Source organism: Mauremys reevesii, linkage group 9 (genome assembly GCF_016161935.1).
Source record: "Mauremys reevesii isolate NIE-2019 linkage group 9, ASM1616193v1, whole genome shotgun sequence".
Classification (NCBI taxonomy): domain Eukaryota; kingdom Metazoa; phylum Chordata; order Testudines; family Geoemydidae; genus Mauremys; species Mauremys reevesii.
The window spans coordinates 65,016,665-65,035,779 of record NC_052631.1 but is presented as its reverse complement, the minus strand read 5'-3'; the positions used below and the strand labels follow the sequence as shown (position 1 = coordinate 65,035,779).

Genomic DNA, 19,115 nt, shown 5'->3' with positions numbered 1-19,115 from the left:
ACGCTGCGGGTGATTGGCGGAAGCTGGGTCTACCGCTCTCGCGTTCTGTAAGCGTCACACGCAATGCACGCACCGTCGTTTCTCACCGTCAGGGCCGGCGCGCGCGATCCGTAAGGCGAAGAACGGTGACGCGGTGCTGGGCCTTGAGTGACCAGGTGAGGAGGCGCCTGCTCCCCCCGGGCCCTGCGCGGCCCCGCCCGCCGAGCCGCTCTGCCCTGCGGGGTGGGGGCAGCGATGGCGGCCCGCGCAGGAGCACGGGCTCGGCGGCCCCTGAGGGGCGCCCCGGACCTGGCCCTGCTCGCTAGGCTCGGGCGGGGGCGGTGACCTGATGGGCCTCTCTGACCCTCCCCCCCCGGCCTGCCGCCCTCCGAGCGGCACGTGGGTGAAACCAGCCCCTCCCCGGGCAGCGCGTCCACCCCCCCCCCCCTCCAGTGACATTTAACTAGATGAGCCCAGTGGGGTGCTGGCCTTGGGACCCGGCTGCTACGGGCCCAGCACGGGGCTTCTCGGTGTGAAGGGGTGTCTGTTGTGGGGGTGGATGCTCTCCGTGGTGCCTGCTGCAGTAAGATCCACCCCCACGCAGGCGGTACCTGCCCTGATCTTTCCCCTAGTCAACTGCTGTTGGCATCTCATGGCACAGCCTTGCAGCTCAGTTAGGGATATCGGTACCCTGCTATAGCGCATTTCCCAAGGGGTGTGGCCATGTGCCTTCTGTGTGCCCCAGGTTAGGGTGGCAGCCTCTGCTTTTCTCTGTAGATTCATAGAACTTAAGGCCAATTTCATTAGTGCTCATCCTTGTAGTACTAGTTACTGGTAAATTCGTATAGTTAATGGATTTGTTATGTAGCCTTTGGTGACCATGGTGAATTAGTGTTTCGCTGGTAGAAATGTTCATGGGGAAAATGAAAGCATTGAAATATTCTTTATTCTGCAAGGTAGAGCTCAGTAGCACATTGAAAGGGAATCATACTAACTATATTTCATCACCTACTCACAACATGTGGATTCACAGAACACCCAAACTCCTTAGCCAGTCAGAAATTAAGGTGGCACAAAGTGCGATGGGCTCTTGAGTGTTTTTTTATTTATTCTTTTTCTTCTCAGAGCAGAAATCATCATGAGTCAGTTTAACTTTGGATCTGGTTCTGCTGGGGGAGGGTTCAACTTTGGCACTCCAAAGACAGCAGCCACCACAGCACCGACAGCATATTCCTTCACACCTGGCAGTGGAACAGGATTCAGTTTTGGGACACCAGCACAGACCCCAGCAAGCACCCAGTCTACAGGTCTGTTCTCCCTGGCCACCCCTGCTACATCTGCACAGGCTTCTGGATTCAGTTTTGGATCACCAGCCACATCCACTGCAGCCCCAGCAGGAACCGTATTCTCGTTAGGGTAAGAACTAACTAGAGGAAGTATCTGTTCTTGTCGTTCTTGTGAGTTGCCATCATTGAGTTGTCTTTTTCTGTAAATTTTAAAAAAATACATTGGGAGTGGAGAGAATCCATGTGGAAAGCTAGCTGAAAGATTTGAGTCTTGTGGTGGATTCAAAAGAAGGAAGATGTTTGCCATACAGAAGGTATGCCTGGGTCAGCCACTCTCCAAGTGGTGTGGAAAAGGTAGACTTTACTGAGAGGAGGTAACTAAGGAAGCCTCAAGGTAAGTGGAGTTAAGGCATGACGGGTTGTAATCTCTTTGAGATTAAATCCAATGCTCTACAAAGAAATCTGGTAAACGGCTGACCTTTTTGAAACTCTGCTTATCTAAAATGTTAAAGATAAGCTATAAAAAACTGTCCTTCAGCAGCTTGCTGGACTATATTATAAACAGGGCAGTTCATCTTGCTATTCTTTTTCTGTCTAGGGGAAGTGTACCAAAGTTAAACTTGGGCAGCAGTGGCACCACTCAGACTACAGGAATCACAGGGGGGTTTGGACTTGCTAACAGTACTGCCCTTACCAGCTCTATACCAAGCAGTGTGCCTTCAAGTCAGGTAGCAGCTCCTTCTGGCTTTGTTTTTGGCCCCACTACCACCACCACTGCTCAGGCTGGGACAACTGGAGGGTTCAACTTTGCCAGCAGCGGAACAGCTCAGACTGGAACCCCAAACTTTAATATCAGCTCTGTGGGAAATACAACTCAACAAGTAGCACCTACAGGATTAACCTTTGGAGCAGCCCCAGCTGCTGCCACCATTGCAGCAACTACTGCACAACCAGCCACTGCCTTCAGTCTTGGGGGACAGTCCACAGGTGAGTCTCAATCTTGAATCGGAAGCCCAAGTATTAGCAGTACAGTAACTCCTCACTTAATGTTGTAGTTATGTTCCTGAAAAATGCAACTTTAAGCGAAACGATGTTAAGCGAATCCAATTTCCCCATAAGAATTAATGTAAATGAGGGGGTTAGGGTCCAGGGAACGTATTTTCACCAGACAAAAGACACACACAAAATATAAGTTTAAACAAACAATTTAATACTGGTACACAGTGGTGATGATTGTGAAGCTTGGTTGAGGTGGAGGAGTCAGACGGTGGGATATTTCCCTTACTGCTAAATGATGAACTAGCAATTGGCTGAGCCCTCACTCGCTCTACAAGGCAGCAAGAATGGAGGGAGATATGTGCATTTCCCCTTTAAATATGCTGCCTTGTTAATTAGATCAGCTTGCTGAGACCGCAGCTGCTGCGAGCTTCCTGAGTCCTGGTGTGTTCTTCCCCCCTCCCTCCCCCCCCCGCTCTATGGAAGATGGGGTAAGTGGGGGGCAGGGGGGAGGGGGACACCCTGACATTAGCCCCCCTCTTCCTTCCGTCCCCCCCACACAGCAAGCAGGAATCTCAGGGAGCAGCTCCAAGGCAGAGGGCAGGAGCAGCACATGGCAGTGTGGGGAGGGACAGCTTTGAACTGCAGGCAGCTGCTGCAAAGGGAACTTAGGGGAGTGAGGAGCTGATAGGGGCTGCTGGTCTATCCTGGTTCCAAGCCCCCACCAGGTAGTTGCAACAGGCTGCTCTTCCTGCAAGCAGTAGACAAAGCAGGCAGCTACCAAGTGACGTTAGAAGGGAACATTATACAACTTTAAATGAGCATGTTCCCTAATTGATCAGCAACGTAACAGTGTTAACCAGGACGACTTTAAGTGAGGAGTTACTGTATTATATTCATATTAAAGCTTCTCCAGTCAGCTGACTTCTGAAGCTATGTAAACGAAATGGTATTTACCTATTAAAAGTTCTAATAATGCAGGTGAATTGATGTTTTGTTTGAGAAATGGACACTGAAGTCTGCTGTTTCAGTCTGTTGTGAAATAGAATTGATGCTGTTTCCAATATATGCCTACCTGAAGTTGCCAGTAATCTGTAACATTTTTCATGTAGTCTTTAAGATGGCATCTCTATGGATGGTCTCAATAATGTGACAGAATTACAGAGTATACTTTGTACTCTAAATGTTGATAGTCAGCTTTATCTCTTTCTTGATGCCCACCAGATAATATCAAATTTAGAAAATACACACAGTGGAACCTTAAGCAGGAGTGTTTTTGTTTGCTACTTCAGATTGCTATAATGGGGAGTGACAGGGTGTGAGCATGCACTGAGTCAACAAATTAGTTTGTTCCCTAGTTAGTCCAGCTTGATTGATAGGCCACTGTCTTTTGTAGGCCATTTTGCAGAGGAAATTATTTTTCACAGCACTCCAATCTAAGGCCATAATGCTGGGATGAGTGGTCTGCAGGCTTATCTCATTAAATCTGGGGCCACTGACTTACTCGTGTCTTGTGTATGAGCATCTAGATGAACACAGATGATGGGATGAAATAAGAGTTTAGAAAGAAACAGACTGCAGAGATGACAGTGGGAGCATCTAACCTTTATTTTGCAGGATTTGGAATGTCTTTGCAATCACAGTTCCACAAACCTTTGTGGAAAGGGTTTGGTACCATAGTACTGTGACTGTTACAGATGAATATCTCTTGTGAGAACTGTATTTTCCGTAAGTGCTGGGCTTTAATCTCAAAGGACTGAAATAATTCTGCCACCTCCTGATTGTAGGCAGCAAGTTGAAAATTGGTTGCATTTGTAAAATCAGTTCTCTTTAGAAATAAGATCTATATGTGGGTAAAAAGACTTTGCATTTATAGTCAGTTGCTCAGTGGACTCTGTGGTTTGAAGCCACTACTGTATACTTCCCAGGCCATTAAGAATAGTTCAGTACCTCAGACAGGGACAAAGTAGAAGCAGCAAAAAGCTTGACACATCAGCACGAAGTTACAGTGATGGTCTTCTAGACATTAAAAAGTGGGGGGAAGTCTATAGCCTGGGTGGGTGATGTCAGCTGCAGTTAGTCTGCATTAGAGCAAATCCTAAAAGTTGTGGACAGAATGTATTAGATCTAGTGAATCTCATTGACAGTGCTTGGTCTAGGTCTGTCAAAGAGACATCGATATTAATCTGATAATAGATACTCTTAGCTCTACCCCTTTGGATATTGTGGGTTTTTTTCAATCTCTCTCCACAGTTGCAGGTATTTCAGAGTCTCTGCTTGAGAACTGTTTGCTCTTGTTTCATTCTTTTTGTATTTCTTAATCCAGGTTTAAATTTTGGAATACTGGCCTCAACAGCAGCCACCTCTGCACCCACAGGAACACTGACAGCTACTACCATCCAGGGACCTAGTTTATCATTTGGAACCAAACTCGGAGGTAGGTGGGGACTGGGGCATGGTGACTGAAAGATGAGTCAGGGTGAAGGGGGTCTGACCACCCTGCTTGAAGTAGTTCTGTTTGTTGGAGTGTGGAGAACAGATCAAAATAAGAGTGGAGTGGACGCGTTATACTTTCTTAAGTGAATTTGCTCCTTGGTCAGATTCTTTAAGTTCTCTAAGCACCTTCTTATTTTACTGTACAGCTCAATTTTTACTTTGTACAGAGTTTTGCATATGAAAACTATATTTCACAGTTCTTTATGGGGTAAAATAAAACAGAAAGAGGAGCTTAAGGGTGATTGGGGGGGAGATACTTTAAAATTAAATTTCAAAAGATATGGAGCACTGAGGCATAATACAGGAAAACTTTCAGAAAACAGAAGCTGCAGAGGAGGAGACTCTTGCATCAATAGAAAGAAGATTAGTGTAGATCAGGGGTTCTCAAACTTCATTGTACCATGACCCCCTTCTGACAACAAAAAATACTACATGACCCCAGTGGGAGGGGGAGACTGAAGCCTGAGCCCCGGTGCCCTGGGCGCGGGGTGGGGCAAAGCCCAAGCGCTCTATCGTAGGGTGGCGGGGGAGGCTGTAACCTGAGCCCTGCCACTCAGGGCTGAAGCCCTCAGGCTTCGGCCCTGGGTGGTGGGGCTTGGGCTTCAGGCCTGGGCTCCAGAGAAGCTAATGCCAGCCCTGGTGACCCCATTAAAATGGGGTCATGACCCACAGTTTGAGAACCATTGGTGTAGATGAATGGAGAGAAGGTGTGTCAAAGAAAAGGTCCCATTCTCTGCTTTGTTTATTCTGAGTATGTGTGTTGAAGCTTCAGTGAAGGATATGTTTGTATGGGTTTTGGTTTTTTCTGTTCTAGGCTTGACTGCAACATCCACAGCTCCTACCACCACAGCTTCCCTTCTTGGTTCATCTGGGCCTACTTTGTTTGCATCCATAGCAAGTTCTTCAGTGCCAAACTCCTCTGCCGCCCCAGGCCTCTCACGTAAGTCACAGAACATGTATCAGACAGTTTTCCTCACAGTCTAGCCTCGTAGTAGATGGTCAAGGAGTAGGTTTGCAGGTTCTGTCTGTGGTGATGGTGCTTTTTCACTAAAGTGGAGAAATCATAAGGTACTACTACAGTTATTTTGGTCTTTGATAGTGTCAGCTTGTCTTTGTCTGCTTCAGGGCAAAAATCTTGTCAGTGAGGTATCCTGTTCATTGCATAGAAACTTATGTCCAGAACATAATGCATGTGAGAAGAGTGGCAATTTTAACTAACTCTGCTTTTTTTTGTCCACTCTCCTGATATTATCATCACAGCTGAACATGCCAGTGACTCTGATTACATGCGTTAACCTCAAGCGTGATCTACACTACAGAGTTAGGTTGACATAAGGCTGCTTACATCGACCTAACTCTGTGAGTGCCTACATTACAATGTAGTTCCTGCTGATGTAAGTCGCTCACTACACTGACTTAATAACTCCACCTCCCCGAGAGGTGTAGCGCTTAGGTTTGTGTAGTTAGGTCGATGCAGTGTCAGTATAGACACTGCATTGACTGTTATGGCTGTCAGTTAAATTGGTGGAAGCGCTCCTGAGGACGTGCACTGCTGACAGCAGGAGGGAAGTTTGGCCATGAAAAAATTAATGACTAGAGTGACTGCACAGCAATGTAACTTAAGTTGACTTAATTTTGTAGTGTAGATTTGCCCTTGTGGTATTATCTCTGAGATAGTGTTTATGATGCTCAGGTCTTCACATTCCATTTTCAAGTGAGGTGCTGGTTTGGGGAAATGTGTGTGAATATTTGGTGGTTTTAATATGCTGCCTATCTAGGTAATTCCTTTGTAGTAGAAGATGTGCTAGCTGCTGTCAGTTACTTCATACCAGGAAATACTAACCCTCTTCTGCCCACTTTAGGGTAGTTAATCTCACCCTGTGTCCAACTGCTCTCTCACTTTCCAACCCTATAAATGTGTTAACAGTCATAGTCAACAACGGGGAAATAAACCTGACTACAATAATTTTGCCACAAGGAGTGATTTCTGCTGTTAATATAGCTATTTGTGTAGAAAAACACCACTTTGTACCTAGCCAGAGAGATGTTTTAAAAGTCCTTTGGGGAAGTAAGTGTGGGTTTATTGCACTACAGTCCTTTTGGCTACTGGAGAATATCTTTTTTTGATTGCCCACCTGTAACTTTTAGTAGCTTATGTATTTCCTGTATGAATAATAAAATAATTTACCAGATTTTCTCCAAGTACTTGATGTAAAACATAGAATCATAGAAATGTAGGACTGGAAGTGACCTCAATAGGTCATCTAGTCCAGTCCCTTGCACTGTGGTATTAGACCATCCCTGACAGGTGTTTGTCCAGCCTGTTCTTAAAAACTTCTAATGACAGATTCCACAGCTTCCCTAGGTAATTTTGTTCCAGTGCTTAAATACCCTTAAAATTTGGAAGTTTTCCGTAATATCTAACCTAAATCTCACTTGCTGCAATTTAAGCCCATTACTTCTTGTCCTGTCCTCAGTGGTTAAGGAGAACAATTTATCACCCTCCTCTTTATAACAATCTTTTATGCACTTGAATACTGATATCATGTCTCCTCTGTTTGCTCTTTTCCAGACTAAACAAACCATTTTTTTTTCAATCTTTCCTCCTAGTTCTTATTTTCAAGACCTTTAATTACTTTTGTTGCTCTCCTCTGCACTTTCTCCAATTTATCCACACCTTTCCTGATGTGTGATGCCAAGAACTGGACACAGTACTCCAGTGGAGGCCTTACTAGTGTTGAGTAGAGTAGAAGAATTACTACTTGTGTCTTGCTTACAACACTCCTGATAATACATCCCAGAATGATATTTAATTTTTTTTTGCAACAGTATTACATGTAGTTAAAGCTTCTTGAAGCTTCAGGATAAGGTGGTTCTTGGTCTAATCAGTTGTGATTCAAACTCTCCAGAATGCTCACTTTCTTTGCCCCTACCCTTCCAAAGAGCTTGAAGGAGGGCTTTTGGCTTGCTCATGACAATCAGGTGTCCTCTTCTTTTTTAGATAAAGGCCTGTACCTTGGCTGCACTGTTTGGAGGGTTTTTTTTCCTAGATGACACTTTCTTTACTCTGTGGACCAGAGTAATTTTGTTTTGAATATTATTCAGCTGTTTCAGGTGTTAGGACATAAAAGCAGAAAGTTGAGTCCATCAGTAAATACATACGCTACATAACTTCAGGATCACCTTCATTTTCTGTATGAGAGAGAAACAGTGCAGTTTACCAGAGAGAGCATGCAAAACTGAGCCACCTGAAGTAAGAAATAGCAACTCATTTGCCTTAGAAGAAACCAGACAGTATTTTGAGATCTTTAGCCTGTGTTCCTATGAACACGGATCACTCCAACTAAATTACATTACATGTTGCAAAAACTCAGTGAGTATGGAGTCAATCATGCGCCTCATGGGGACCAAACTTGTCCCTGGTGTAACACCATTGAAGTTAGTGGAGTTCTACCAGAAATGAGTTTGGCTTACTGCCTTCATTCTGCTTATGTTTTGGCATCCCTTTTCCAAAGTGTATCTCTGTGGGGCTTAGTGAATTTGGCAAGATAGTCTTCTGAGTTTAGCCATGTCCGGGATGCTATATTTGATAGAGTGGATTGTTTCCGTAACGAGTTACTCGGAATCCTCACTCTCATTTAGCCTTTGAGGACTTATAGTTCCAAGATTGTGTTCCCAAGCTACCTTGAGCCTGGTGTTTGGGTCATACTGGCTGTTCTACCAGTTTGTATCAGTTGAATGTTGCATGTTTCAGATTATCCAAATATAATAGTTAGTAACTTTGTAGCTGAATTGAGAAGAACTCTTAAAACAGCTGTGAGGCCTTCTGCATGTATCCATGGTTTCAACCTGCCAGTCTTCACCTAGGTGCCTGGATGTTCCCTCAGCCCACTTAGTTATTGGTTCATTGCTAGTACAGATAAAACAGGGACCAGAGCACAGTAACTTTCTAAAGGGGATCCCTGTTCAGTGGGACACACAGGAAAATGTGTTATTCTCTTCTGTTCGCAGTTGGTGGCACCTCAACTGCAGCAACCAGTCTGGGTACTCTTGGATTTGGATTAAAGGTCCCTGGAACAACGACTGCTGCAACCATCACTACCACGAGTAAGGACTAGATTCTGAAAAGAATGAGAATGGTCATGCTGATAACACTATTGTATAGTCCCATGGTTCTCAGTCTCTTTCTACCCAGTATCTGAAAACCATCCTGTGTTGTGATACATTTGGTCCCACAATTCTTTGTGACCATTATGGAGTTGTGTTCACAGTAAGAAACCACGGGTGGTCTTGGCTGGGGGCTGTAAGAGTTTGGCAGTCTGGTTTACAAGGTTGGTGAGGGGCTGCTGTTACTGGGGTAGCATCTCCCTCACCAGCCTTCCTACACAGCAGGCATAGCATTGCTTCAGAAGGCCGTGGCTCTAGCTGCACACTGTAGGGATAGAGGGGAGGGAGAAATAGGGAGGATTAAGGAGCTGCAGTAGGATTAGTTGGGGTGACTAGGATGAGGTGGAAATAGGATAGAAAGGGAGCATCTAGCTTCTTCCCTGCCCTGGATCCTAGAGAATGCAGAATTTTGAAGCCTTTTCCCCACTTCTGTCAACCAGTGGGTTGTTTCAACTTCTGAGTTGCACCCGACTGGTTGAGAAGTCCTTGTCTAGACTTAATAATAGCACAGTACCAAGATCCAGGACCCAGCATCCTGTTCCTGTCTCTGCCAATCAGTTGCTTTGTGATCCTTGCCTGTCTGTCTTAGCTTGCCTTTTTGCAAGAGAGTAGTATTGCCCAACAAGCATTGAGGCTTGTTTCCTTCAGGTTCATAAAGAGCTTTGAGATCCTGGGACAGAAGGTGCTGTATAACTGTCAAGTTTTATTAACAGATGTTCATCAGTATCACTAAAACATTTTTTTAGTTCACCAGCTCTGCTTATAAGAAGTCCAATTCCAAAAGAAGAGTGGTGATGCACATGCAGAGCCATGTGTAGATCCAATATTCTAGTAGTTGGGGTCCTGCAGATCTGGGTTGAGAGAGATATGTGCAGAGTTTGCATGGTATCTTTCTCAGTATTACCTGGTTAAATATGTGCTTTCAGTCCCTCATTTTAATAGAGCCACTTGGGTTGGAAGGGAACTTGGGGGATCTTCAGTCCATCCCTGTCCATTGTAGCAAAATTGATTTATTTATAATCCGTCTTCTCTCTCTATATCTCTATAATTTGAAAACTAAGAGAAATAAGCCACCACTTGCTGCTTATACAGAATAAAGCTTTCTAAAGATCTCACAGTGTCTTACAAAGGTGGATAAGTAGCATTATCTACATCTTACAAATGGAGAAACTCAAGTGAAGTGGCTAATCTAGATCACATACTCAAGGTAATTTGTGAATAGAACTCATGTCTCCTAATTTCCAATCTTGCGTCCAATCTGCTAGATCACAGCTGACCTCTCCTCTGTATTCATTCCTCTCCTTTTATGTATGATGTGACACTAAACCTTTCCTTGCAGGCACTTCTTCTGCCCCTAGCACAGGTTTTGCCTTGAATCTTAAACCACTGACCACCACTGGTAGCATTGGTGCTGTGACTTCTACTGCTACTATAGCTACCACAACAACCAGGTGAGTCCTTTCAGCCAATTGAGTTACTGCCAACTGTCCTAGTTCAGTGGCTGGGTACTGAGAGTGAGTGTTCAAATTCATGATGTAGTCAGTTTATTGGATTTTGAGTGGAGGAATCAGAATCGGCTACTCCAGGCAAAGAGACTGTGGTGGGATTAGAATGCAGCAGTACAGTGAGTATCATAGATATACTATATCCTGGCAAGGATGTTCTGTTGGGATCTGTTTGTAATTCATTGGTTGTGCGGTTAATGCTAGCTGTGCTGTCAGCTTTATATCCTGTCATTTTTGACCTTGTATTCATTCTAATGCTTAATGCTCTCTCAACTTCCCCAACCCCAGTGCTCCCCCAGTGATGACTTATGCTCAGCTGGAGAGTCTGATTAATAAATGGAGCCTAGAACTGGAGGACCAGGAGAAACATTTTCTTCATCAGGCTACCCAGGTCAATGCCTGGGATCGGACACTGATTGAGAATGGAGAGAAGGTGAGATGACATGCCTTATCAACCTGCTTTTCACATAGGGCCAGATTTTTAAAGGTATTTGAGTGCCCAAAGATGCAAATAGGCACGCAGTGGGATTTTCAAAAGTAGCTAGACGCCGAACTTCCACTGAGTCTTTTGCGGGGAGGAGGAGGAAATCCCACTAGGCACCAATCTGCTGCTTAGACAACTTTACAGATTGGCCCAGCATGATTAAGAGTTGCCCAGATAAGATGAGAAATCTTAAGCCAGCCTGTTGCCTAGAAGTTGGCTTTTGTGGCCATAACTCCAGTGCTAAATCTAAAATGTTCTCTATAAACATTTATACCACTATTTCCTCTTTCTAGTACACAATTTTCATGGGGTTTTTCTCAATCCCACCCCTTTCCCTCTACCCCTACATCCTGACAGATGATTTCTGAATTCTGTTACTACAGTCTGCTAAATGCTGTGTTCTTGTCTGGTTGTAGATTACTTCATTACACAGAGAAGTGGAGAAAGTGAAGCTGGATCAGAAGAGGTAAGAGAGACTGAGTGCTTTAGTGACGTGTTTTGTTTTCCTGGGATAGTGTTCTTTCCATCTCCTTGCAGCCTTATGATGATGAAGAGTTTATACACTACATATAACTCTCCCCTAAGTTGATTTCAGTAGCACACTTGTTTGTTTGTCTTTTTGCAGGTTGGATCAGGAACTTGATTTCATCCTGTCGCAACAGAAGGAGCTGGAAGATTTGCTGATTCCTCTGGAGGAGTCTGTAAAGGAACAGAGTGGGACTATCTACTTGCAGCACGCAGATGAGGAGCGGGAGCGAACGTAAGGAAGTGACCCTAGTTAAGCACATGATAGGCCAGAGCTAATGTAGTAAAATTTGCGAACAGGAAGAACTAAACTTGGACTACAGGACATTCTAGGGGGTTGCTATAGGATGAGGAAACTAGTAACAGCTTTTTCTGGAACATAGTCTTCCCAGTGGCTTGCATTTCCCATATTGGAAGTCTAGACAGAGGAATGGGGAAGTAGAGCTGACAGTATATTTTATTAGATAGCATAAATGGAGTTCTTTTGGGGGATGTGGACTTAACTAGCTATTTGAGGTCAGTCTATTCATTTTTGGAATGATCTCTCTAATACTACTGAAAGTGAAGTCCCATGGGTGCTGATTAGAGCCAGGGAAGCAGTGTGTGTGATTATTGAAGTAATGCAAGCATTTTAGGGCAAGGACTGGTGAGTTCTAGTAAGGCAACCAGAGAGGGTGTCTGACTTGCCCAAGAGATGTCTTGCAGGATCTGGACCAGTTGGTTTGTTTCATTCCTCTGGCAGGGTGTGAGGAGAATATTCTGTTGAATCTTAAAGTCAAAGAGCATTGAAGACATCTCTGTTCCCAGTTTCTTCACATGTCTCTCTCCTGTGAAAGAATGTTGGTGTTGCCTAGTTGGTGGGGCAAAATGTTCCCCTAGTGTACCTGGTATATCTGTTTGATTTGAAACACTCTGACCACATCTACTCCTATGTGCTTTGCAGCTATAAATTGGCTGAAAACATAGATGCCCAGTTGAAGCGTATGGCACAGGATCTCAAAGACATCATTGAGCACCTGAACACATCTGGGGGCCCTGCCGATACCAGCGACCCAGTGAGTATGAGCCAAATACTCTTGTGAAGGTGTAAAATCTCTTATGAGCCATTTAACTTGTGTAGTTCTGAATACTCCTTCTTGCTGTTCGTATTTTCAGGATTTGAAGAGGATTTTACAGCTTTTGCTCCCTAGTTTTTTTTTCTGTTGGCTAAACTCCTGTTCCAGCACAAGCCAATATAGCTCCCTTATGCTTACTCTAGGGTCACATGAACATTATAAAAGCTGCCAGCAGAGAGATTGCGTGGGGAGGTTTTGCAAACACTCACCTGTTGTATTTATCTTTTATATACATATATTTTTGAAGTCTGGAAGATATTTCCCACCATATTGTAGACTTTTGCAGACCTATCAGATTTTGGGTGTGAACTTTGGATAGTCCTCTGTGCGCCACTCAGCTGCCCCAAGGACAACAGGCCATCTCTTGCCTGAGTTTAGGACTAAATACTATGTATGTTTACCACAGATAGCGTGGCTGTAATCCTGCTTACTATTATGCTTCTTGCATATTCCTTGTGACGGATCAGAATTCTCCTATGAACATCTGTCATTATTTCCGTCTTCTGTTGTACTTCATCTTCTAATTCAGACCTGAATTCTCATCTTTCTCCTACATATCAACTTGATTTTAATCTCCATCATGGTTTTTGCCTGTAGGCTTGTCAGTGGAGAACTTCCGTTTTGCTGAACATTGCAGAGCAGGGAGCTTTCCCAGCCTCTTCTACACCACCTTGAGAGTAAACCTTTTATGGGTATATGATGTATCTGACCTATTAGCCTAAGAAAGCCCAGGCCGCAAGGATATTTTCCAAACCAGAGGTCCCCCATACAGCTGTGATATGTGCTACTTCCGTACCAGCTTCACCTGGGTGAAGTGACTGCTAGCTTTGCTAAATGTATGGAGTACTTAGCCCTGACTGCTACAGCAAGCCCTGAGGACCAGGCTAGACTGGTGTCTAACTGGTATTTCTCTTACTGTTGTTCATTTTCACGTGTTACAACTGAATAAATCGCGCCTAACATCTTGCATCTGTTTCTCTCCAGCTCCAGCAGATCTGTAAAATTTTGAATGCACACATGGATTCATTGCAGTGGATTGACCAGAACTCCGGTAAGAACCTTTTGGGGAAAAAAAGAGGCTTAATTAAAAAAAAAACAAAAAAAAAAAACTGGCCAAAATGTCAGGTCTGAACTGCACTTAGGAAGGAAGTTTGGATATCTTGAAGGAGGAGGGGAAGTGTAATCTCTTACTGGCCTCTCTATTCAGTGCTTAGTGGAGAGACTGAAGGTTGAGAGATCAGCTAGACATTGACAGGTACTGGTAGTGGACTGTGCAAAACAATCACTTGTTACAAAGTTAAAGTACTAAGTGCAATTCTGGTGTGTGGGTTTCTTGACCATAGATCACTTCAGAAAGATACATGAGGAGTCTTCCCCAAGGACCTAGTCTAATATCATTTGGATTCCCCTCTCTCTTCATTAAAGCCCTATAGACTCAGTAGGTTCTGGATGAAGTTCCTGGCCATTTGCTAAATATGTTAGTTTTAGAACACTGATTTTCCTATCAGTAGAAAATGACTTCCCTATTGATAGTCTGAGCATGGGCTTTTACGATGTTATCAACCTTATCTTTATGGAAAATTGTCTTTTGAGGGTCACAAAGGCCAATTTTTAAAATGCTCTGGTCACTTCCACTGGCCTTCCTACCTCAGTATCTATCCTGTGGCCCCCCTCTCTCCTGAGTTTCAGCTCAGGAAGATTGCTTCTTACACTGTTAGCTGAGGTCAAACATTCCTTCCCTGCAGGTGCAGTAACTCCATTTTCTGAGGGACACTGCGGAAGTTGCAGAGTAACTTCGAAAAGATAATACTGAACAGATGTTGTGCTTGGTATTAGAAAGAAAGATTGCTCTTCAGGGACTAGGTTTTTTCATGAAAATATTGGGATGCTTCCAGGGTTTAATTGCTTTTTCTAAAGTTATTACACATAGTTTTCATGACCAGGAACCATCTATCTCCCAGTAAAGGATCCTGAGTATTCTAGCTAGTTTGCAACTCTCCTTAACTGAACCTACTTAGCCACAAGGGGACACTGTTGAGTGATGTGGTGCTGCTCTTTCCAGGACTCAGGTACAGCAGCTCTGCTGCACTCTCAACTCCTGCAAAGCTGTGAATGTCCCCAAACCCATGGTTATTATTCATCCCTTTTGAAAGAAGGCACAACTCCCTTGATTTAAATAGACTTGTCTGATTATACCAGAGCTGTATTTGGCTTCCAGATTCCTAAAAGGTGTTAACTTCTCAGTACCCAGTGCTTGTCATCATGATGAGATTTGACAGCTTGTGGGATGTCGCCTGTAGTAGCAGATCTGTGGGTCCAGTTGCAGGAAGTATCTGGAAATGTCAGTCTGGTGTAAAACAGTTACCTGTTTCTTTTGAAGATGATTATTAAAGGGGTTGCAATTTGTTCCATCAGTGTGAGAATTTTTCTTGTATTACAAATAGGACCCTACCAAATCCACGGTCCATTTTGGTCAATTTCATGGTCACAGGATTTTAAAAATAGTAAATTTCATTATTTCAGCTATTTACATCTGAAATTTCATGGTGTAATTGACCTGAAAAGGAGTTGGGGGTTAGGAGGGTTGTGGTACTGCTACCCTTACTTCTGCGCTGCTGCAGCCGGTGGCTCCCTTCAGAGCTGGGCAGCTGGAGAGTGGCGGCTGCTGGCTGGGGTCCCAGCTTTGAAGGCAGAGCCACCGTCAGCACCAGCGCAGAAGTAAGGGAGGCATGGTATGGTATTGTGTTAACATTACTTCTGTGCTGCTGTTGGTGGGGCACTGCCTTTAGAGCTGGGTACCAGGCCAACAGCTGCCACTCCCCGGCCACCCAGCTCTGAAGGCAGCACAGAAATAAGGGTGACAATACCACGACCCCCTAAAATAACTTTGTGACCCCCCCCCTGCAACTCCCTTTTGGATCAGGACTCCCAATTTGAGAAACTCTGGTATCCCCCCGTGAAATCTGTATAGTATAGGGTAAAAGCACAGAAGACCACATTTCACGGTCCATGATGCGTTTTTCATGGCTGAATTTGGTAGGGTCCTAATTATAAATCATGGCTATTAAGCCAATTAATTAGATCACTAGATTAATTGAATAGTCCAATGTCTATTTTTAGGGGATATGCAAGTTTCAAAGAGGAACCTGCCAACTTTAGTATGATAGGGCAAGTCCCTCAAGCAGGGGTAGGAGCAGTTGATGTTACAAAATGTACTGTTTTCGCTGAATGATTCATGGACTTCCTTTGTTCCCTTGGGCTGTTTAGCAAATGTAACTGTTCCTGTTCCTATTTACACTTACCCATTATGTGCCCCCCTTCGGCAACAGCCAGAATGGCTTGTCCCATTGGCAGGACTCGGAGAAGTGGAGCTTCTAAGATTTATATTTTTCTTGATTTTCTATGTAAAACATAGAAACTGTTCACAAGTTTCTAAATTCCATTCCCTTAAAACACATTCAGGGCCACTTCATAAAAGCAAAGTAGCTTTTCTAGATAATAATTGTAACATCTGTTATCTTGCTGAGGGGTTTCGTAATAAGATTTATGTAACTTTAACATTTGCATCCAGAGAGCTGTATTAGCTCAGCTCAGTAAATGTGTGGGGGGTTTAAAATATGGAACCTAGTAGATTCCAAACTCTCGTGTTGCTGAGATCTGAGATCTTTGGCTAATTTGCTTCCCATTTCCAATGAGTCCACTCCTTCTCGGCACACCATGGTACCCTAAGATGACAAGATCTTAGCTGGGGGAACACAGGTATAGTCTAGATAATCTTAAATCTCTCCTCTTGCCAAAAGAACTCCAAGGAATTTTACTTTCTTCTATTTCTCTTATTAAATGTTCGAGGGTAACCATAGCTGACTGGACACTGGTGAGAGCTCTGCTTTGTAATGGGAGTATTAAATTTTGAGATGCATATATGTGTAGCTGATAGTGGGGCTAAAACTTGCTGTACAAAAAGAGTGCCCTGTATAATATGGAGCTTTGAAAGGGTATGTAAATTTGCAGAGTTATTTTTTCTTGAAAATATGGACCACTGCATGTGTGTTAACGCTTCTAATGCACGTTAACTGCAAAGGGGAAGCTTGTTTGTCCAGGAGACAGAGCTTTCGTGGAGTCTAGCTTAAGATTGGAATGAACTCCTGCAGACTCTAAGTATCAACACACAACATGCTGCTTTCTGTTCCAAGTGCAAAATGCGTTTCAACCTGCCTTCATTCATAAAAACATATAGCATATTTTACATTCATTAAAATGTGTCTATATAATAAACCCATATATAACTTTCTCTTTAAGAGGAAAAGAAAGAAAACATCCCAAATGCTAATCGGGTCACTTAATGTATTACTGGAAGAGTCTGGTATTGCATGTTAGATGTATTACAAGAACTTAAATAGACTAGAATGTCTCCATTCTACAGACCCCTAGTGCAGCTTTATGATAAAGATTGGTGAAATTATTCTGGAGGAGTCATTTACAGGCTTTCAGAAAGAGTAGGCTTTTTCAGTGCAGTGCCTACAGCGTACAGAACTATTAAAGTAATTTACTTATTTTACAGACAATAATTAAGAACGGATTTTAGGTCATGAAGGGGCAGAGTGGATAGTGTGTGTGTGTGCGCGCACACATGATTTGTGTATTTCCAAATATGGAGCCTGTTCCAGCTACTCATGTTCAGCAAGTCTTTAGTTTCTAACTTTGTAAAACTTTTGTTGAAAATGTAAATGAAATAACATAAATTAACGTAAACCAAATTGAAGTTGGGTCAGCAAGGAAGATTGGAGTGATGGCTAAAATGTCCTCTTGGGCTTGTCCACTTGTTTCTTGGTGTTGCTAGAGTTTCTGCCATCATAGCCATCCGATGAGCCTTTTGCAGTTCAGCAGAGTCTCGTGCTGGGTTTTTTCTCTCCCCTTCTGTTCCCAAACCTATCTTAACCATTGATCTTTACTCTTTCTGAGACACTCTTCTCTCCTCCAGACCTGTACTGCCTAGGGCTGTCTCTTATGATGTTCATGTGATCCTCATGTGTGTGTATTATGTTTTTTCCCCTCTCCCCACAGCCCTGCTGCAGAGGAAGGTGGAGGAGGTGACAAAGGTTTGTGAGAGCCGCCGAAAGGAACAGGAACGCAGTTTTCGGATCACATTCGATTGAGTGATCCAAGAAATCTCTACTGCTGTAATATTCACTTGATAGCCATTTATGTAAAAACTTAAGAAAAATGGAGTAAAAATTGTAATATCACGTTGTTCTTTTTGTTTCAATAAAATGCTTTTTCATGCCAAACCTACTATTGTCTGCAATATCCACCTTACTGGAATTCATTCTCTCATACCGTAGAGATTGCATGGAGCTTCTTAGTTCCGCAGCATCTGTGTCCTTGTTCTGTGGTTTTTTGTACGTATGTTTCATGTATTTTACTCAGTTCTGGTTTGCTGTCTTTAGCTTGTTTTAAACTACAGTGACGTCACATGACTAACCTCTCCAGCTCAATTTTGCTTTAAAATCGGACTTATGATGACCTATATTAAGACCTAAACTTAGTATGTGCTAGTAAAAATTTTTAAAAAATTCAAGCAGTACATGTTTGCTGCTGAAATTTTAAAGGAAGTCAGATCATTGAACTGGTGGAAGTCACTGGCAAAGCACCAGGAACCAGTTTGTTGAAGTGCTAAGCCAGCTTTTGAAAGCAATAGCCTCTTCTGCAGATGCAAAGAATATTTTCTTCATTTCAGTTTATTCAACTAGTTCACTTCAATGACTAGTTCATTAAATGTTAAGATGATTGGGAGTTGAAAAACAAAACAGGGAAGCTTGTTTTCTCTTCCAATCTATGACAAGTATGAGTGGATGGTGACTAGAAACAACTAGTTCCATTCATTAAGTACAGATAATACTTCCTTTGTTTTAATAAATAAGTTTTAAATTCATCCAGCACATTTAAGCTTGCTTGCCTGTTTTTCTTTGGTTAAATAAAATTTTAAAATGCTGGGGTGGGGGAGGCGGGTATTTATAATTGAATTCCACATTCCATTCAAATGGAGCTTGACAAAAATCACAAGTGAAAAATTAATCTACTAAAGAAATACACTATTCATAGTTTTCTAACTGTAAATATTAATATTAATATTTGATATAAGATTACTTAAATGTGTATAAATATAGCATATCCTGCTGAGCAAAAAGTATCATGTTTAGTGTATAGGCTGTATTTTATTGCAAGTCATGTTTTGGTGGTTAGCCAACTAATAAGAATAAACCTTTCTTTAGCAAACTAACTAAAGTACAAATGCAAGACTGAAATCAGTCCATCCTAAATTGGGCCTGTTTCACTTCTGAAAACTTGGTCTACATTCTGCTGTCTGCAGTAAGTTGGGTGCTCCCTTCCTGCTTATACTCCACAAATCTCTTCTGAGGTGTCATAACTTCAAAGATGGTGTAGCAGGTTACAGGGAAAATATAGGTGTGTTGCTCCCTGATGCTAGAGAAACAAGGTGGGTGAGGTAATATCTTTTATTGGACCAGCTGATGTTGGTGAAAGAGACAAGCTTTCAAGCTAT

At 43.0% G+C, this 19,115-nt stretch overlaps 1 protein-coding gene across 1 annotated transcript; it reads left to right on the top strand.

The window, feature by feature from the left end:
- Nucleotides 1–10: 10 nt before the first annotated feature.
- On the top strand, nucleotides 11–17,845 carry NUP62CL (nucleoporin 62 C-terminal like). Its single transcript, XM_039488946.1, has 13 exons — nucleotides 11–155; nucleotides 1,105–1,395; nucleotides 1,864–2,252; nucleotides 4,588–4,698; nucleotides 5,572–5,697; nucleotides 8,769–8,864; nucleotides 10,264–10,375; nucleotides 10,718–10,862; nucleotides 11,330–11,379; nucleotides 11,539–11,673; nucleotides 12,382–12,493; nucleotides 13,538–13,604; nucleotides 17,618–17,845. Exons 2-13 carry the CDS (start codon nucleotides 1,118–1,120, stop codon nucleotides 17,707–17,709), a joined length of 1,713 nt encoding a protein of 570 aa, XP_039344880.1. The 5' UTR covers nucleotides 11–155; nucleotides 1,105–1,117; the 3' UTR covers nucleotides 17,710–17,845.
- The last annotated feature ends 1,270 nt before the right edge of the window (nucleotides 17,846–19,115 follow it).